This window comes from Myotis daubentonii, chromosome 14 (genome assembly GCF_963259705.1).
Source record: "Myotis daubentonii chromosome 14, mMyoDau2.1, whole genome shotgun sequence".
Lineage (NCBI taxonomy): Eukaryota > Metazoa > Chordata > Mammalia > Chiroptera > Vespertilionidae > Myotis > Myotis daubentonii.
The window spans coordinates 31,979,785-32,000,066 of NC_081853.1; the positions used below are offsets into that span (position 1 = coordinate 31,979,785).

Genomic DNA, 20,282 nt, shown 5'->3' on the forward strand with positions numbered 1-20,282 from the left:
TCCCCTAGGGAAAAGCCAACACTGCTCCTCTACCAATGTCCCTGTCCAAGCCCTGTTGGCAAAATAAGGCTTATTCCTGGCAATGTGGCCATGTGTAGGAGGCTTTCCTTCTCCATCTGCATATGGGTGGACCCTTTTAGGTCTTCTTTGCCCCACTGCCTTGAGGGAGAACTGAAGTCCAGGAGCACCGGGCACTGTCAGCCCAGCTTGTCCATGGCCACAAGCAGTGGAAACAGAATGTATACCCTTCGAGTTCCCGGGGACCCACTCCAGTCAGGCTCCAATTCAATGATTTTTCATCTCCATGCTTCAAACTCAAAAGTGGTAGTTCCCCCTCCAGGAGAGAAAGTCTGTGCATATAGAGGTTTGTGCTCAAGTTCTGAGGAAGGAAACTGCCCAGCTCCAGAGTGAGACAGGGACAAGAAAGCAAAGGGGCAAGTCTGACCACAGCGCTGGAATTCAGCACTAGGGGCCCATGCTGGTCCTCGATGTGGATTAGAGAGCTACCATCAGGCCTCCAGTCCCCAGCCTGGCCACCTTCCCTCTGTCCTTTTCTGTAAACACAGAGCCTTAGACCTCATCCTTCCCAGGGAGCTTGGGTCACCCACCGAGACACCGTGCACCCTCTGGATGGCTCAGAGGCAGGTCAACATGTCAGAGCATCTGGAGAGAGTACTTCTCCTGGAGAGGTTCAAAGGAAGATGGTAACAGTTGACACAAGCTCTGTGTTATATAGTGTGGAAACCTACAACCACAGAGCATGACTCCAGCGAGTGCCTGGACCCCAAGCAAAATAAGGGACAGCACAGTCGCAGAGAGAATTCATGAGAGAACAGCTGGGAGAAGTTTGATATTTCTGAAAATACATATTTGCCTCTAAGGACAGTTAATTTCAACAACATCCAGTCTCAGAAGCAGAGGCAGATGGTGGCTTCCCCAGACCTGAGTTCTAATCCCATCTGTGATGTCAACTAGCTGGGGCTCCCTAGACTGCTGCCCAAAAATGCTTCCTGGCTACCTTCACTCTACGGACAATGAAGCATTCACAATAGATGGTCTCCCAGCATCCCACACATTCCCACCCCAGCTTGGGCAGTTTCAGACTATATAGCTCTTCATGAGTAATGAGGGTGCAGTAAGTGCTGGCACCAGGGCCCTACCTACATGGCCAGCGTGATGTTTTTACTACCCACACCATCTCAGTAATGACCAGAGGGTGCCTTCATTGTCATCTTTGATAACACAGATTTATTAAGTCATGGGCGCCTACCCAGGGCAGGTCTCATGCACAGAATATCATCAGTTATTCTCAGTAAATCTAGCAATGGCCAGGGTGAATCATGATTGTTTAGTCAACACCAATGGCACTTGGGTGCTTCTACCCCTGTCTTTCAAAGGCAGAAGGGGCCGTGTCGAGCTTCCCCTTTCCTGGCCCCCTTTCCATCCTCTGCCACCACCAGAGCCTGGGACTGAGTCCCCATGCCCAGTATGCAGGAGTCGGTGTGGCAGAAGGGCATCCTTCCAGCTCTGTTTGCTGTTGCTCCTGCCATGTCACAGCCCATTACATCCAGCCAATTACATCAGATTCCTCTCTGGAGAGAGCTGGGCAGGGCCACTGTGGGGAGCAGAGGAGGCCCCAGGGATTTGTAAATGAAGCACCCTGTTGGGAAATCCTATTATGAAGCTCATCTTACAGGGCTGTGCTGTTAATGACCTTGGCCTCCCAGGGCCCTGGGCCCTGAGCAGAACTGATCTCCCAGGGGCTTAAGAGGAGGCTGCCTGAGCTGTGGCCTTCCTCTCACTCACCAGTCAACTGCAGAAGGACCAGAGAGAGCAGAAAGCATTTTTCAGTACCCTTGAATGCACTGCCAGCACAGTGGCGCCACACACACACACACACACACACACACACACACGCTCCTCACTCCCTCAGGGTCCAACCTTCTCTTTCAGCATCTAGGATGAGGAGAGGCAGGTGGAGAACCAGAGCTGGGACCAGCAACCCTAAGGGAGAGCGAAATAGACCCTAGAAACTTCTTTTTCCAAGAGGAGCTAAATTAGACACAATTTTCTTTACCTTCGAATCCTGCAGATTTTCCGTCTCAACTCCCCCAGGCTTATAAATTGGCTCATCTCGGCTGCTCAAGTTGACAAAGGCACCGAAACTGTTGGAAGGTGCAAAATGTCCCTTGGGTTTCCAGGCATGAAAGAATTTACATGTAGGTAGAAAATTATCAGGGAAAAAAGTCCCCTTTGGGGAGAGGAGAGGAGTGAAGAAGAAGCTGCAGAAGAAGAGACCTCTGAGGGGAAGGCAGGGAGGGTCCGGCCTGAGGAGCGCCATGGAGGGCTGCACAGGCAGTAACCCAGAGCACTCAGGCCCAGCTTGGGGCTGTGACAGATACATGATGAGTGGGAGACACACAGGGAGATAGGCGAAGCAGGAACTGCTGTTCTGCTTTAAGAGTTGTCAAGGCCTGCCAACATCCAGAGTTGGGTTGGTCCTAACTAACCTGAGAGCCCCTGAAAAGTCCATGTGGACTCCTGGGTACAGAACCTGGACCCTCAGCCCAAACTCTGCTTGGCCAGCCCTGAGCAGGGCATGGGTATCCCACAGGTTTGATGTGCCCTTGAGCACAGTGGTGCCCCTCAACCCTTGCTGTTTTGAGGACAGTCCCAAGTGAACAGCTGGTGCCAGCCAGCTGCAGAGAAGGCTGCTCTTTTCTGAGTCCATTCTCAGCTTCCTGTCCCTGCCTGCTCTTCCCAGAGCCCTTCTTAGGCTTTGTAGCAGCTGAGGTGCCACGTTGACAACGTCTGGCCTCATTAGGGTCTCACGGCCCTCCCACGGTCCCCACCCCTTACTCGAAGTAAGGGGATTCTCTGAGCATCTTCTTCCTGTCGGCCTGCAGGCTCCATGATCAGTCCAACCACCCTCCAGCCTGCCTGCAGTCCCTGCTCCCAGACCCCTTCTATATCCCCTCAGGGGCTCAGGTCCACCCTTTCTACACATCCCACAAACCCAAGGACACCTACACTGACCTCCTTTGGTGCCCCCTTCTTCTCAACTCCAGCTACAGAGATGGTCCTAGTCTGGACCTCACACTCGGGGGTTATCAGCCTGGGCCCCCACCAGACCCACCCAACAGGGTCTCAGAAGGGGGCATCTGAGATGTCAATTTATAAAATCTTTCCTGTGAGTTCTCAAGTCTACTCTGCGATCAAGATTCACTGCTTCGGAAGACCATGTTCTCTCTTGTGCTTGGGGAGTCTTCTTTCGCTACTCAGACCTCCAGCTCACAAAGACCACCTGCCTAGACCACCTGCCTCAAAGCAGGCCTCATGAGCCACACCTTTCAAACGCAGGTTCACTGACCCACTGACCTGGCAAGAGACAGTGGATCACATCTATGTGCTGACTTCACTGGCCACCTCTTGATAGTCATGGAGCTGGACCTGAGCAGGTACAGGTAGGTAATGACTGATGTTCAGGGCTCCTGTGACCTGTGTCTCTGGGTAGGAATACCACAGGCCAACTTCATTCCAGAATCTTATTCCTTTAGTAACCAGAGTCAGATGGTGCTCTGGAGAGCTTAAGGGCAATGACACCTGGCAACACATGGCATTGCTTGGCTTACAGAGCAGTCTCCTCTCCATTATCTTAGTTGGTTTTCCCACACCCTGAGAAGTGGGCAGAGAAGATAGGACTGTCCAGAGTAAAGGACTTAACTAAAAACCACCAGAAAGTCACAGCAGGGCCAGGACTAAAACCAGCTCCTCTCTAGGTTAGGCCTCTTCCACCTGTACACACTCCCTTCCCCTTTTCATCTACCTGTACCCACCCTGCAAGTGACAGCTCCAGGAATGAAGGCCTAGACCATGGGTCGGGGTGTGCCTTCTGCAGTGGATACGCTCAGGGACAGGAGCAAGGGAGGATGGTTATGTATAGCATTGCCATCTCCTGACTCCTAACAGTGGCTAGAGATGAAGGCTAATGGGGCAGCTCCTTCTGGAAGCTCCAGAAGACCATCCGTGCCTGGGAGGACAAGCCATGCCCTCAGGGAGCACTCAGGGGCAGAGGCAGATCCAAACCCCGTGGGTACACTGCTCCAGCTAGGACCTGGCTGCCAGAGACTGTCCCAGAACCGGGGACCTTTCCTTAGGCACCCATATGGGATACTATAGTCCTTAAGTTTCTAACAGAGAGGTAAGGGGCATGCCTGTGCTAGGTTACCCCTAGCAACTGCCAATCTCAGCCCCTCCAGTGTCTGAGAGACCAACATCAGCTCATGATAGTTTAGGCTTCACAGCACAGAGATGGCTTGCAGAGGACCATATCTTGGCCTCCCTAGCCCAGAGACAATTAGGCTATAGGGACCCACACAGAGAATCAATTTAGCCATCAACCTGAGCAGGGAAGGTGCGGGGTGGGTAAGGACAAAGCCAGGATTTCTCATTAATCCACTGTGCCATGAGCATGAAACTTGAACTGGGGACAGATGGCCATTTTCCTAGTAATTAACAATTTCATAGAGACAAATGCGTGATGGGGGCAGAGTCACTGGTGAGGTCAGCTGGCTGCTGGGATGCTCTGCCTGATGGGTCCAACCTGTGTGTGCAGAAAGGGTGAGTCGGGAACAGGCCTTAGACCATGGAGCCCGCGGGAACATGTGTGAGCCGCTTGCCCCACATTCCTCTCCCCACAGCTTCCTCTGCTTGCCCCCATCCTCTTCCCTTCCTCCTGCCTCACAGCAGAAACAGCTCTGGGCCAGGACCCCTCTTCCCTGGCTGGGCTGCCTAATTGGTCTCCAGGTGCTTCTGTACAACCCAGCGACTGGTCACCATGACTCTGACAGGAGGGGGTTCAGCAGACGCAAAGTGAAAGTCAGGAGAAAAAGCCCCTGCCGTTGTGAAAGTCTGTCATGCCAGAACAATAATATAAAGAATATTCTTTCTACCAACCTGTAGATTTCTACCAACCCATGCAAAGGCTCACACTCAAATATCCAGAAAAGATCATTTATCAGATCCACATTTCTGTGAATCACAGAATCACCCAGGCTTTGCCAGTCTGGCTCCAGGGCATCAGTTCTCAGGACTGTGTTGGGAGAGAGTAACTTGCCTTTTTCTCCAGGACAGCTGATGGAGGCTCCCTGTTTCTCACTCACAATTCCCTGGCATCCACTATGCTCCATGCTCACGAGCATCACCTGTAGTGCCCCAGGAGTGCTGTGAATGGCCACGGTGCCTGCCTGACAGCTTGAACATCCCTTGAAGACACACCATGGCCCCAGTCACAAATCTATCCACATGCACTTCCCATCTCAAACCAAAGGGTGCAGAGCTCCCCAAGATAACCATCTGTGCCCATTATCTCTGCACCTCCTGGGGAGAACCTTCCCTCAGCCCTGGGAAGGGAGGTCTGGCTCAACCATCAAGGTTACCAGCAAAGCCAAGGGCAAAGATGCAACTTAAAGTGGTGGAGATAGGATAAAAGGGGGTTTTTCAGGGTCTAGGTCACTGAGCTCAGCCAGGCTGCTGGGCAGCAGGACCTATGATGCTAACTGATTCCTCTCCACTCTTGGAAATGCCACCAAAATGCGGCTGCCTATGCCACTGAAATGGCAATGGGATGGCGCCCTGGGCTCCCCATTTCCTCCACATGCCAATGAGTTTGCGAGGAGCAGTTTGTAAAGTCAAGCCAGGTTCACAATAGCTTTGATTAGGAATGTACCCCAAAAGTCCAGAGAGGGTTGGAGGTGGGGAGGGAAACTGGAAAGAAACCATTTGGATTTAAATATTTGTCTCCCCAGGCCTTCCCAGGACAACCACTGACAAGCAGCATGGACAGCAGAACTCCCCAAAAGAGAAAACTTCCAATTAGCCCAAAGAAATGAGCCTGTTCCCAGAGTCCCAATTAAATCAGAACCAATCAATGCTTGCTCAGGTTCCTGCCGTTTTGCCCAGGAAATAATCAGAAAAACAAGAGGACCCAGCCAGCAAGTGTGGCATGGCAGCCCTTTGAAGCCTGGAGACATCACCCACACTGTTGCAAGCTGCTGCACCTGCCCCTTTAAGAATTCAGCCTGGTGTCTGGGTCCCTACTCAGACCCTGACAAATGCCAAAGAGGGCACCTCCCGCCCCTCCTCCAACCAATGGGACAAAGAGGAGCGCTGTGGGACCAGGCCAGGCTGGTTTTAAAACTGTCTGCATTGATTCATCGCTTGATCTGGCATTCTCTCCCCTCTGCTTCCACACCATCCATCATGGGTACCATAACCAAGAAATCCAATAAAGACACAAAGGCGCAGCTCTCCTCTCTCAGCAGGCCTCAGAAAGGCTGTGTGAGGGCCCCAGCCCAGCCAATTAGCTGAGTCCAAAGGATCGCAGAGCTGATGGGCATCAGCAATCCTGTCTGTGCCTGGCACTTCGCCTGCAGGTGCTTGGGGAGCCAGGTGAGTGAGGAAGAAACACAAGGGAAGGCCGGGTGCTCAGATGGGATGGGAGGATGCCAGGGAAGACAGCTGGCACGAGGCTCATATTAAAGAAAGAGGAGCTACTATAGACCCCCTCCTCCAAGATGCCCCAAAGGACTAAGGCTGCTGAATGATGGGTTACGGTCAAGGTGGTAATTTCTGAGGTCCATGTAGGAGGCCTTGCCCTTGAAAGAGTCTGAAACTTTGAAGGCCACAAAGGAAACTTAATAAAGGAAAGCAGTTTTCTCTTCCCCAACTCTCTCCCCCAAGTTCAGCGGTCACCAACCTTTCAGACCTCATGGACCACCAGTGGTCTGCAGACCACCGGTTGGCGACCGCTGCTCTAGACCAAGCATGTCAAACTCGCATCCCGTGGGCTGCATGCCTCGTTTATTTGGCCCGTGTTAGCCTTTGAGTTTGACATGCTTGCTCTAGACTCTTCTGTTTACTCCCAGAGAAGAGTGAGTTGAGATCCAGCTCAGCACACTGATTGCCACCTGTTGGACATGTACTCCTTCGGACTGAGCAGAGCCTATGTGAGCACACAGTACCATGACCCCCACAAACTGCAAAGTCTGCATCACTCTGTAACATTCAGAAGCAAACTCATGATAGCATCTCACCCCCATTCCAATAGCTTCATCTCCTTCTAGGACACGCCAAAACTAGGCCCATCCCTACCCCAGGGCCTGGCACTGAGCCCCTAGAGGAAGACAGCCAAGCCAGAGGGCTTTGAGTTAATGAGCTACATGGGTTCAGTACCAAGTTGAGTGCTGTGGGAGCTGGACTGAAATAAACTAAAATATTTTCCAAATTCAATCACCTCTCAATTACCCTTGAGTGAACTGCCCATGACAACCCAAATCCCAAATTCTCTATGCCTCAGAGCATGGAGCTGGACATGCAGGTGTGTGTGTGTGTGTGTGTGTGTGTGTGAGAGAGAGAGAGAGAGAGAGAGAGAGAGAGAGAGAGAGAGAGAGATAGAGAGAGAGAGAGAGAGAGAGATGAGAGAGAGAGAGAGAGAGAGAGAGAGAGAGAGAGAAAGAGAGAGAGAGAGAGAGAATGTCAATGTCCCAAAACTAGATACAACTGATGGTTAAGTTATTATCCACCATTTAGAATTCTTCCCATCTCTTCCCCTACCATTAATATGGACATTCTGGTTGGACACCATTAGAAAATCATCAGGCCTAGCATAGGGGATGAAGGTTACCCAGAGCTTTATAATATAAGAGCCATTGGGCTATTCTGTTCCTGCATAATCCAGAGCTCGAGGTGGGAAACCTTGCAGACTTGGCCCTGCTCCAGGTGGGCAGGAAGCAGAGGTCTCAAGGGGTCTCAGACCTTACCCTTGCAGGCCATGCTGTTTTCAGCCTCATAGCCAGGCTTGCAGGTACAGCGTCCGATAGGCACCATCCACTCCCCGTCCCCGTTGCAGTAGAGTTTGATGGGTACGTCTACTTCCTCTGCGTTGGGGATGCACATGCCCCGAGCAATCACCAGAGACGTGCTCTCTGCCCCTGTCATGGTCTCTGGGAACACTGCAAAATTTTGCACAATGCTGGGACACTTTTTAAAGAAGACACGGACAGAAAGGAGAGACATACAGGCTCCGTAATCCTGAAAAGCGAGGTAAAAACCATTTCGAGTAAGAGGCCCAAAGCTCCTGACTTCTGTGTTGACCTTCATCAACCTTCCCCCGAAGTCCACCTGGGAGAAGCTCTCATCTGCAGCAATGGTGTCTACTTTGAGGTAGGGGGCCTCAGACCAGAAGGCTGACTTCTTGGTGGCAATGACAGAGTCAGTCTCATAGTAATACAAGTTGAAGGTCTCTTTGCAGGAGCCTGGGACGTTGGGGAGGCTGCTGCAGTCTCTCACAGTGAATCGCATTTCTGTGTAGATGCGATGGGCCCCCCGCCGGTTGATGAAGGTGGTGAGCAGCCAGTTGTTCTGGTTGGGCTCAAACACGTTGCACACCTGGTAGGTACGGATGGTGTTGAGGTTTTCATCGTAGCCACTGACTTCTTCCCACTGTACCAAGCAGTCCACAGGCACACACATGTGAAAACAGAAAATAGAAAGTGAGAAGACACAGAGAGGCAGTCAGAAGAGAAGGCTGGCACTGGAGGAGGGCCTTAGGAGCTCACCAGTCCACCTGTTTGACATGAGAAATGAACACATCTAACCCTAACCTGCTTTTAAAGGTCTCCTATAAGTGGGCTTCAAAATACTATGCAGCCCATCCCCAAATAGAAAAGACTTTACTCTAGAAAGCCTCCCTTCATCTAACCCCGTGGTCAGCAAACCACAGCTCATGAACCACATGTGGCTCTTTGGCCCCTTGAGTGTGGCTCTTCCACAAAATACCACATGCAGGCGCACACGTAAAGTGCATTTGAAACTTTGTGACCCATGCGCAGAAGTCGGTATTTTGTGGAAGAGCCACACTCAAGGGGCCAAAGAGCCGCGTGTGGCTCGCGAGTCGAGGTTTGCTGACCACTGATGTAACCCACAACTCTCACGCTGTGACAATGGCTTATCACATCCATGGGGACAATCTGCAGGTTTAGCCCCACATGATGGCAAGGACATTCTTCCAAGCCACAGCCTCTACTCTCAAAGGCCACTCTGTATATTAGGAGCATAAGTTCATGACACCCCCACCTTGGAAATCCTAATTTCTGAACCTAATTCATTTATTGTGATGAAGCTTCTTGATATCTCTGAAAAGCATATGTGAAACTTTTCCAAATTTCTCAGCAAACTTAGATTCTCATAAACTTTTGTTTTATAACTTCAACTCTTTGAAATAATTAGATCGACTATAAACCTGGTAAGGGTAGGGGCTGCTGAGAGAGAAAATTTCCTTAATGGAGGAAATTAAGCTTCATTTTGCACACATTTCAAGCAAAGATGTGATGGAAGAGAATGTGTTACTTAGGGGGTAAGGAAAGCTTCTTTATAAGGAAGACACGACCAGGCTTTGTGTTGGAAAAGAGAGCTCTCATTTTATCGCCCTGTAAACTGGAAAAAGAAAAACAATGCATTTATTAAGTGATATCTCTCAATCTTCCCAACAGTTCCCAATAGAACTAGATACTATTATCCTCCATTTACAGACAAAAATACATCTTATAAGTCATCCCTGATCACATGACCATAAGAGGCCATGGGGAGGAGAAGGGATAGAAAGCAATTATTTGAATGGTCAAAGAAATTCTCCAAATAACTTATTTTAGTAACAATCAATAAGGAGGGGGAGGGGTCCATGAGGTCCTGGCTTCATTAACTGAGTCACTCAGGGCCAAGGGCCAAAGAAGAGTTGCTGGGCCATTATTTCTTCCTGTGCAGGGAAAGGAAGCAGCTGGGCTCACCCAGGACCCCAATCTCAAGAATTGGGGGTATTCCCGGAAGCTTCAGTGTGTTTGCTAAATAAGGACACAAGAGGTAGAAGAAATTCAACTTCCTAAAGTGAAAAGAGAAAATAGTTTAAGATCCTTGACTATTGGCAGTGGTGATAAAAGAAACCAAATCATGTCTATTTCTTTAAACATTGTGTTAATTCCTTATTCTATACAGTGTGGAGTTGAAATATATAAACTAGGATTCTTCATTAAAAGAGCTAAAAGCCAATGATGTGTGTGTGGGAAATATACTACAGTAGCATTTTGCACAGAATTAACTGCCTGTAGGAGCAAGAGGGCAGAGGCAAGGCTATCTTTCAAACATGCACTTGTTAGTTACCCCAAGACCAGGCATAGAGAGCTGGCCCTGAATGGCCAGCCGTAAAGTGACCTTGCAGCCACTCCTGCTGCCTGGCCCCTGCCACAGAGGCATCTGAGCTGCAGTCTCTCCAGGGCCTGTCTTCCCCTGCCCCTCCCAGCACCCTCAGGGGGCCAGTTCCCTCCCCACCCTGCAGTCCGTGGTGAGCTCCATCAGGGATGCTTGCACACCACCAAACCTCATGTGGACCTTGCTTAATTTCTTACTGACTCTGTAGATGTCGAGGAACTACTGTTTATTCCTTCTTTAAGACTGTGTGTTATGTTCTATTTAAATGTGTTTGTTAAAATTATGTTCTGCTTGCCTGGTTTTCTGCAACCAGAGAGCAAATACATTAGGGAGAAGAAATAGCTGGCGGTGGTTTTCGTTGAAATTTTTCAGACCTCTCTCCCTTTTCATGGCGGTTTTGAAATCGTTTCCTCCCAGTTGACCCTGCGTGACTTTTGAGGGAAGGACAGGTTTATTTGGCTGCTCTGTAATTGTTTAAACACAGCAGGTCTCACGGTCCATATTTCAGTTGTGCTACATAAGGTCTCAGCAGGAACGTGCAGCGACTCTGTGCGCAGGTGAAGCCCGTGGCCCCCATTTAGTCTGGGGGCCCGATCCCAGCCAGAATCCTTGACCCACCCAAGACTAATGGAGTTCTGCTGTGTGAGAGCAAGACAGGAAGCCCACCTTCCAGGGCTCACCTTAGCACTGAGAGTGTCACCACGAGTAGGTTTTAAATAGACAGAATGAGGATTTATACTCTTGTGGAGCGGGGATATTGAGAACATTTATCTTAGAAAACGACACTGATTGGTATTATAAGACCCAACAGAGGTAATTGTTTCAAACATTAACCTCTCTGGGCCTCAGTTTTCTCATCTGTAAAATGAGGAGTCATACTGGGTGACCTCGAGTCATAAAATTCTACCGATCTAATTGATTCCATGACAACTCCTAAGGGAGCGATCAAAGCAAATTAGGGGGAATACAGCCACATATTCACAGGGAAGGAGTAGAGAGAAATTGAGAGAAAGGGAGGAACTCCCTGTTGTTTGGAAAAATGCCACCACAGAGTCTCACATTCATTTCTTTCCCTGTTTCATTCTTCTCCTGCCAGCGGGTGCTACTGGGGGTTGCAAAGATAAGCAATCAGATCGGGCTAGAGGAGGTAGAAATGCTTTCCAAGCAAGAGGCAATTAGGATCGGGCACACTGAAGAAAGAGAAGATTTGGTAAAGGGAGATGAGGGTGGAAAGGCACTCTCAGCAGGGAAGGACGAAGATTGTTATTTGTTTATGATACTTGGCATCAGTTTTGTTGCTTTATCCCTTATGCATTCATCAATGAAAAAATATTTACTGAATGCCAACTTTATGCCAGGCATTCCATTAGCCACTGGGGATACAGCAACATGAAGCTTATAATCTAGTGAAGGAAACAGAAATTAGACAAATGTTTATTAAAATAACTAAATAATTACACTTGTGCTAACTGCTGTGAGCGAAAATAACAGGGTGCCAGGAGAGGAAGTGTACCAGATATATGGAGGAATGTCAGGGAAGGCCCTCCAAGCGGAGAGGGAATAGATGGGTAGAAGTCAGCCAGGTGTGTCTACGGGAGCAGAGAGGGGCCGAGCAGCTGGGCCTGGGAACAGCAGGTGCAAAGGCTCTGTGATAGGGAAAGGTGCCAATGAAGAATGAAGACTGTCTAACACAGGGGTTCTCAACCTTGGCTGCACATTAGAATCACCTGGGAATCTTTTTAAAATCCTGATTTCTGGGCCTCATTGTCTGGAAATTCTCTTTGTTATGGGGTGGGGCCATAACATTAGTAACAAAGAAACCGAATTTCCGGAGGATGAGGCCCAGAAATCAGGATTTTAAAAAGATTCCCAGGTGATTCTAATGTGCAGCCAAGGTTAAGAACTACTGGTATAACAGAAGAGTAATAGAGATCTGCAGGTGGCAGGAATAAGACTAAGGGGAGGTGTCCGGTGGAAAACTTCTGAGTTTCTCCTTGAGGGTAACTGGAAGTCATGGATGAGTTTCAGGGAGGAAAAATACAGGTCATTAGAGCTGAGGTTTTAGAAGATTTCTCTGAAGCAAAGTAGAGACTGTGCAGGAGGGCAGCTTGGGTCCATGAGCAGGGCAGCTGGATGTCATTGTAGTGGTCCAGGCAAGAGCTGGTGATGGGTTGGGCCAGACTGTGCAGTTTGGAACGATATTTGGGGGCAGAATCTCCAGTTTCTCACTGAGCTGAGTGTGCGGGAGTTGAGGGGGTAGTTTAAGGTGGAGGGTGAGGAACAGAGCCAGACTGGGTTGACGAGATCCAAGGAGCTATGTGTCCCCTTAACATTCTTTCTTGCATCCTGTTTCCCCAACCAGGCTTTGAGCTATGCTGTGTCCCCAGGCACACCACTTCCCAGATCCTTAATAAAGAGAAATTTTATCACTCTTGGTCTACCCCATAGATGCCCAATTTCCTATTCAGGATCCAGTTTCTTTTAACCAAGGTCTGTGTTAGCCCCAATCCCCTTGACACACCCACTGCTCGCCCCAAAGGTCTCCATTCAGTAGCAGTTTCTCAGCCTCCACTTTCAGACATTTGACATATTGCTTCCTGTGTTCTTTTCTGTAATTATCTCCTCCCATTAAAACAACAAAACACCATGATTTGCTTATCAGATTGGCAAAAACTTAAAAAGATCAAGTCTTGGTAAGAATGTGGAGTACAAAGTTACTACTCAAGGCTGCCACCACCTCCAGAGCTTTAAGCATGTCTAGGACACCTGGAGGTGGCTGGCCTCAGAGGGTCAGGGGCTAGGACAATTATGACAGCTTTGCTCTGAGTGGGGCCTCTGGGAGCTTTGCACAGTCACGGTGGAAAGAAGAGCCATGAACTGAGATTGAAATTCTCACCAGCCAGTGGGATGGGAAGCTCAGAGTCTGAAATAATTTGACTAAAAGCAAATAAGGCCCAGGACATTTCTTAGACATCATGATTTGTGGAGTAAGACTGATAATGCTGCATGCCAACCTGATGGTAGTCTTCCCTTTTTGGTGCTCTCAACTGGACTCTATTATGGCACATTTTGTTCATGTCCATTGACTAGTGAATGCATAAGCGAAATATAATGTAGGCATATAATGGAATACTATTTGGAAATAAATGAAAGAATGAACTATTGACACATGCAATACCATGGATATACTTCTAAAACATTATGTTAAATGAAAGATGCCTGACGCAAGAGACCACATATTATATGAGTCCATATACATGAAATATTCAGAAAAGGCAAATCTATAGATGGAAAAGTACTAATTTTCCCCAGCACTGGGCATAGGAAGGGGGAGTGACTGGAAATGGGCATGAAGAATCATTTTTTATTTTTTTGGAGGGGGGGAGGGTGAACTTACTGAACACTGTTGAATTGTACACTTAAAATACATAGATATTATAACATGTAAGTAATATCTCAATATATCTGTTATCTGAGTTCCTTCCAGCCTATACCTTGATACCCCAACATGCTGGTGTGGCCTCCATCCTCCATGCAAGCCTGCCCTCAGCAACTTCATGCCCCTATCCATCCCACCCACTGAGCCAGGAATGCCCTTCTCACCCCTTTCTTTAATCCCTGTATCCCAAGTGACAAATATTGGCTCAGTCTAGTTTGTTTGTAGATGAACAATCCTGGTATCTAAGTTGGGGCAAAGGTGGCATCTAGAGCAGGCACAGGTAGCCAAGGAAGCATCCCTGTCACTGATGCTGGGGGTCTGGGGAGAATCAGGAGAGTGGTTCAAAGACAGGATCAGAATCTCGGGCCCAGGACCCCCCTAAAAAAACCCACTTGATTTTCCAACCTGGAGTCAGGCAGGAATCAGGCCAAAATGCCTTCTATATCCAACACACCAGATTTATCACCATAATTTGCCATTTCTTCCAGAACAGTATTCCTCCTACCTGGCCTCTCTCTCACATTCCCATGGCCGTGTGTTGGCATTATTTTCTGCCTGGACTCAAGCTCTGGCCTGCTGTTTGGTAAAAATTAATGACAACAGACCAAGCAGGAGATGGCAGGGGCTCAAACATGGGCCATATCCTCTCATATCTGGACACTGAAACCGTGTCCATTTCTGTGCCTCGATACTGTCACTGATGTTCTCATTGGCCCCAACACTTTTCTTCTACTCCACCATCATTTCATCTCAACTCAGAACCAGAGAATAACAGATCTGGCTAGAAGCCACCATAGATCGTGTTGACCAGGAACTTCTGTTGACAAATGGGCACACTGAGGCCCAGAGACATTCAATAACTGGCCCAAAGTCAGGCAGCTGATGGATGGTTGAGCCAAGCTCTCTTCACAGCTCCCTCCTTGTAGGGGATCCAGTCTCATTTCCTCCCTGATGCCTTCCCAGCTTATATTCAGCGACCATTTTTCGGAATGCCTTAAGCATAATTGCACTTATTCCACACAATTTAGCATTTGATAATAACACTGTTCTGAACGATTCCTTAATTGCTTTCTGTGTGTGACTCTGGATTGTGATACCAGGCTGTGAGCTCCTTGAGGACAGGGAATTATGTTTTGACTAATTTATTCATTTCAACAAGCGAAGTAATTCCACACATTTAGCTTTGCAACACTGGTATTACAGCAATGGCATGTTTACTCTGTCATGTCTGGGACCAGTGGAATGCACAGGTTTCTAGGGGCACTACCCTCACTCACTTCTCTCACTTTTCAGCCTGCATGATCTCATCCACACACGAGGCTGCAGCGACCATGGGGTACATCACTGACCTCTCCTTAAGGCCCCACACTTGTTTATCCAGCTGCCTCTTGGATAGTTCCTGACAACCACCTTGTTTTTTTTCAGTACAGCTGCAGTCTCACAAATCAACCCTCCAGGGGAACTTGCCCCTAGAGGGCAAGACTGTGATGGGGACCTCTCCATATTCCCACGCCTAGCCTTCCATAAATACTGACAGGTTGAGGGGATGAGCAAGGCCCTGGTCTGTTCCTCAACTTCTCTGCCTCTGCAACCCGGGGTCCTTCACTGGGGACTTATGCAGGTGCCCTGGTCCTTCACTGAGGACTTATGCAGGTGCCACCAGGCTCACTTGTTCCTGGAAGAAGCCTTACACAACCAGCAGGATATTAGGAGCCTTTGAAAGGGCACTATTTGTGATGCAGATGGACCACCTGCCCTTGAAGGTGGCATAAGAAGGAAACGAATGGCACCCATTGGAAAGCACTTGCTCAGGCTTTCAGACCAGCACTTGGATGCCTGAGAAAGACACCTCAAGGTTCCTCTGGACCTCGGCTTGTTGACTTGCTTGTTGGAAGTCAGAGCTTGCAGGGCTGTTGCTCAGGAGTGACCCAGATTGCCATTTACATTTGGACAATGCTATGGACTATTTGCAGTCTGGCTGATTGTGTGTGGACGTGTGTCTAAAACATGCTGTTCCCATTCAAAATCACTGCCATAAACTCCATCTACACTGCCTTGTAGAACAACCTTCAGAGATGCTCACACATTCTCTGTCCTCCAAGGGTGGATCTGAATTTTGGAAACAGGCAAAGGTCAACTGGAGCTAAATTCAATGAGTCAGTGAATAAGCCAGCTAACACATAATATTTCTTGGTCAAAAATGAAGAGCCACAATTAAATGAAGTTAAGAGAAGTGGGCTGATTTCACTCTCTGCCTCTGAAGACAGTTCCAAGCATGGGTCTGGAAAGATTTGGGATAGCTGGCCCCTTCCTGGATGGCTGCAGCCTCTCCAGCGGACGCTGCCCCCTCCCAGAACACCCAGTAACTACCATGATGATGCATCATAATAACCACCAGGAATAAACCTTTTCTACAAGGCCTGGCCAGGAAGAGACATTGCTATTTAATATGATGACAGAAATCATTGAAATTGCCTTTTGGGCTTCTATTAGCCCAACAAGATCCCACTATTATGTTTTATTCCAACCCAGCTCATTTAATTCGTTTTTAAATCAAGAATTAAGCATCTACTTACATCCCCAAACAGTGCTCTTGGTGTTGGTGACACAGTAGTAATTAAGAGACAATGTCCCTGTCACCATGGGCCTTCTATTCTAATAGAGTGAACCAGAGGATGAACAAGAAAACAGATGAATGAAATAAAGTGGGATGGTGTTAAATACTGTGAGGAGTAGGTAAGGAGATAGTGAGTGATAGCCAGAAGTGGGGTCACCAGGGAAGGTCTTCTTTGGAGCAGAGATCTTCATGACATGCAGGAACCACCAGCCAAGGGAGTACAAGAGGGAGGACCATTCCAGGCTCAGAGAAAAACAGGAACAAACTCTCCTGAGCAAGAGTGTGCCCGACATCTTACCAAGAAAGCCGTGAGGCCAGCTTGGCTGCCCGACTGCACAGAGCAAGGGGAACATGGGGGCAGGAGGGGGGGACGGGGTGAGGCGAGAGAGTTGCTGGGCAGGTGGACCTGCACCTCTGCCAGTTATAGCTCTGTGACCACAACATTTTTCTGAGCTTCATTTGTCTACAAAATACTATTTACCTTGCAGGGTATCGAGAACTGAGGACCAGCAAAGTAACTCATCTAGTGTGGTGCCTGCAGGTAACTACCACTCACTAAGTACCAATTATCACCACTACTCTCAGCATCATCACTGTTATGTTAACCTGGGGATCCACCTCTGGTTGACGTACCAGGGTGTGGAAATCACCTGCTTTATCTTAGATAAATAACTCCACCCTTTGGTCAGCAGAACACCTTGAGGAAAGGGCCACACACTGTCTCCTTACAGACCCAGAGGGAGCCAGCAGCCCCCTCCCAGCTCATTCTGGGCGGGCTTCAGGGTGGACTCTCTTCTCCCAATCAGGCAGTCTCTGGGCCACTGTCAGCCACCAGCTCAGACCACAAGAAGACAAAACTGGACACAGCTCACAGGCTTTGGTCCCCTTCAGCGGTCTGCATTTAGGCAGAAGCTGCTGTGTGAGGGAACCTGCTATGTCGCAAACAGTCCTTGCCCAGTGGGACCATAAAGGAACTTCCCTGGCCTTGCCCAATCAGGGGAAACCCAGACACCAGGTTCAGGTCCCCCAGTGGAGATGGCTGCCTCTCGGAACAAGAAGCCCACTGAGGCCCAAGCAGCACGCAACTCCACCGAGCCTGCAGCAGGTGGCTTGGGCTGGGCTGATCAGCCCACTCCGAGGATGCAGCTCCCATGCAGACATCTGCCTGAGCCTGAAAGAACCAGGATATTAGACAAGCAAGAGGGCTAATTAAAATGTGAAATGTGGTCTGTGGGCATAAATTCCTACAAGTCCAGAGGGATCTACCGTTTAGGATACCAACCAACCAAGGCAGCATTTACTCAATAACTCCCCTGAGAACTCTGAGCACCAGCTTGCCCCCTAATAGGCTAAATTTACCTCCCAGATGTACCAGGCTAGGAGGACACGAATGCTCCCACCCCCCATTCGTTACCATGGCCCCATGTAGTGTGCCAAAGAGCTGAGCTCAGACTTGGGCCAGGACACTGCTTTTGAAAGCCCAAAGCCTTGATAGGGTAACCACACTGCAGAGCAACCATGTCAAACTCGTGGCCCGCGGGCCACGTGCCTCATTTATTTGGCCCATGTTAGCCTTTGAGTTTGACATGCTTGCTGCAGAGGCACAAAGCAATGATTCCCTAACTATTTCTTCACTCACTCCCCAGGATGGGGGTGAGCAACACACTGAGACTATGGAAATAACTAGACTATGGAAAACACATATTCATTGTTTCCCAGTGCAGTCTCCACAAAATCCTTTTGGAAACTTAGATGGTGGGAAAATGCAAGAAATGCTTTATTGAGGTGAGCGTGGGACAAAGGGCCCCAAGTAGAATATGTCTGGATTGCTGGGAAGGAGGTTATAAAAGGGCTGGGATTAAGAAGCACTGCTGTCACCCGGCCTAACCCTGAACACTGGAGGTCAGGGGGACCCCTGGCTTAGCACAGGAGTCCTAGTCACAGACTCTGGAGTCAGCCTAACCCAGCTATGTGACCAGGGTGAGTCTTCAAACCTCTGGAGCCTCAGTTTCCCCCTCTAATATTACCTACCTACCCTCTCACAGGGTGGCTGTGAGGGTTACATGTGATAATACATGGAAAGTACTAGACCTGAGTAAGAGAACCCTGTGACTCAGTCATTATGGGTATTGGCCCTCCTGAAGCACATGCTTACTTAGCCTGTCTCTCAGCATGGTCACTTTCCCTCGGCTCTCCTCCCATGATGTGTGACCCGTGACTTGCTCCCGTCTGCCTGGTTGTCTGTACCTGTTCATCATTTGCCATGTGTGCACATGTGCATATGTGTGTACTAGTGTGTGTGTGTGTGTGTGTGTGTGTGTGTGTGTAGGTGGGAGTGTTGGCTCTGGCCCAGGTGGGGCCTGTGTGCCCACCCATCAAATGCTGCATATCTCTGCCAACTGGTCTGCTCTGCCCACTCCTGGCCAGGGTGGGCATCCTTCGCTGCTCAGAGATCCCAGGGTCCTGGGCTGTAGGAGCCCTGTTAATCGAGGGCGAGGCCAGCCAGGCCCAGAGTCCAGATGGTGCACATCTCTCTACATCCTGGTACATTTCACACCCAGGTCTCTGCCAGCTCGCCAGGCAAACACTGCAGGCTTGTGCCTCAGGAGGGGCTCCTTGTCCACAGCCCCAGGCCACTGTCACTTCCACCAGGAAGCAGCAGTTTGTGCCAGGCCCTGCCTGGAGTGGGGTCTTCAGCCTTATGACAGCTGCTGCTGCTGTTGACACTGCAACAGTGACAAATTCATCCTTCTGACAAGATCCCTTTAAATAATTCACAGGGAGCTGGGGATTAAGACACTGTTTCTCTCAGTCTCTGTTGAGATTTAAAACACCCCCAGCTGGGGTATTTAAGGAGAATATAATAGGCTGCCCCTCTGGGTCTCCCCTCCCCCTTTCCTCCTCTTTCCCATCTCCCAAATTCACTCCCTCCCCACACACACACACACCCCACCAGCTAGCCCTATAACAAGGAGACCCAGAAAATAAGAAAGAAAAAAAAAAGGAGGGAATCAGTGCTTAGCTGGTCACTATGGCAACAGTGGCAGGGTATTCAGCTGTCATTATCCCAGGGCCTCACACATGCGATTATCTTAAGCTGTGGATTGAATGTGGTCCTCACTGCTGCCCAACAAGGCCTTGTCGTACAAGGCAGGGGCGGGAGCTGCGGGCCCCAGGCCCCCACCTCCTGATTCTGTTCTGCCCAGGCCTGGGCTCCAGTGACTAGGAGCAGAGCTACCCCTGGGATAGAGACTGATCACACATCCCTCAGCTTGGAGGTATCTCTGCTCAGAACGCAGAGAAGGGGCTGGCTGAAGCTGGGCCACCACACTGCATTGGAGGCTGGGAAAATGGGCTCCTGGTTCCATGAATGCAGACTTTTGACTGCATGTGGGCCAAGCTGTCTGTGGCAGCTGGAGAGGTCCTGGAGACAAGAGCGGGCCATGAGGAGAGAAAGAGGCTGGCCTTGCTAGAGGAGCTCTTGGCTTCATTCCATTCTCAGGATTGGGGAGAATCCTCCATCAGGGTGCAAAACAATCAAATCTGGCCTGGAAGGAGACACATACCCCTCTATCCTGTCCATACTCCTCCCCAATTGTGGCAATGTGGCCACTGTGTCTGACCCAGGCAGGGGACGTTTTCCTGGCACTGCAGCTGCTGAAGCTCGCTTGGTCCTGGGAAACCTGGGGAGCCCTTTGCTCTCACCCCTTTGCCTCCTGGACTCTGCTGCAGCTCATCTCTGGGCTGAGGTTCCCTGGTCCACAGACATTCTTTGAATGACATGATCACTGGGCACACTTCAGGTTTTCCAATCTCCCTTTTAAAATCCAGCTCCCAGAATAAACCCATTGTAGCAGATGTGCTCAAGCCAGCAGAGCACACAGTGGGGCCACCAGCTCAGTCTGGCCTTTCCTGAACCTGCATTCTCTGGTCCATCCCCAGGAGTGGCCAGCACACGAAAGT

The 20,282-nt window shown here is 49.5% G+C and overlaps 1 protein-coding gene across 1 annotated transcript in view; it reads right to left on the bottom strand.

Annotated features, from left to right (window-relative positions):
- EPHB1 (EPH receptor B1) overlaps positions 1 to 20,282 on the bottom strand; it is a 409,178-nt gene that overhangs the window by 253,031 nt on the left and 135,865 nt on the right. Inside the window, exon 3 of the mRNA XM_059663875.1 lies at positions 7,821 to 8,502. Coding sequence (XP_059519858.1) covers positions 7,821 to 8,502 — 682 coding nt within the window. The remainder of the gene's footprint in view (positions 1 to 7,820; positions 8,503 to 20,282) is intronic.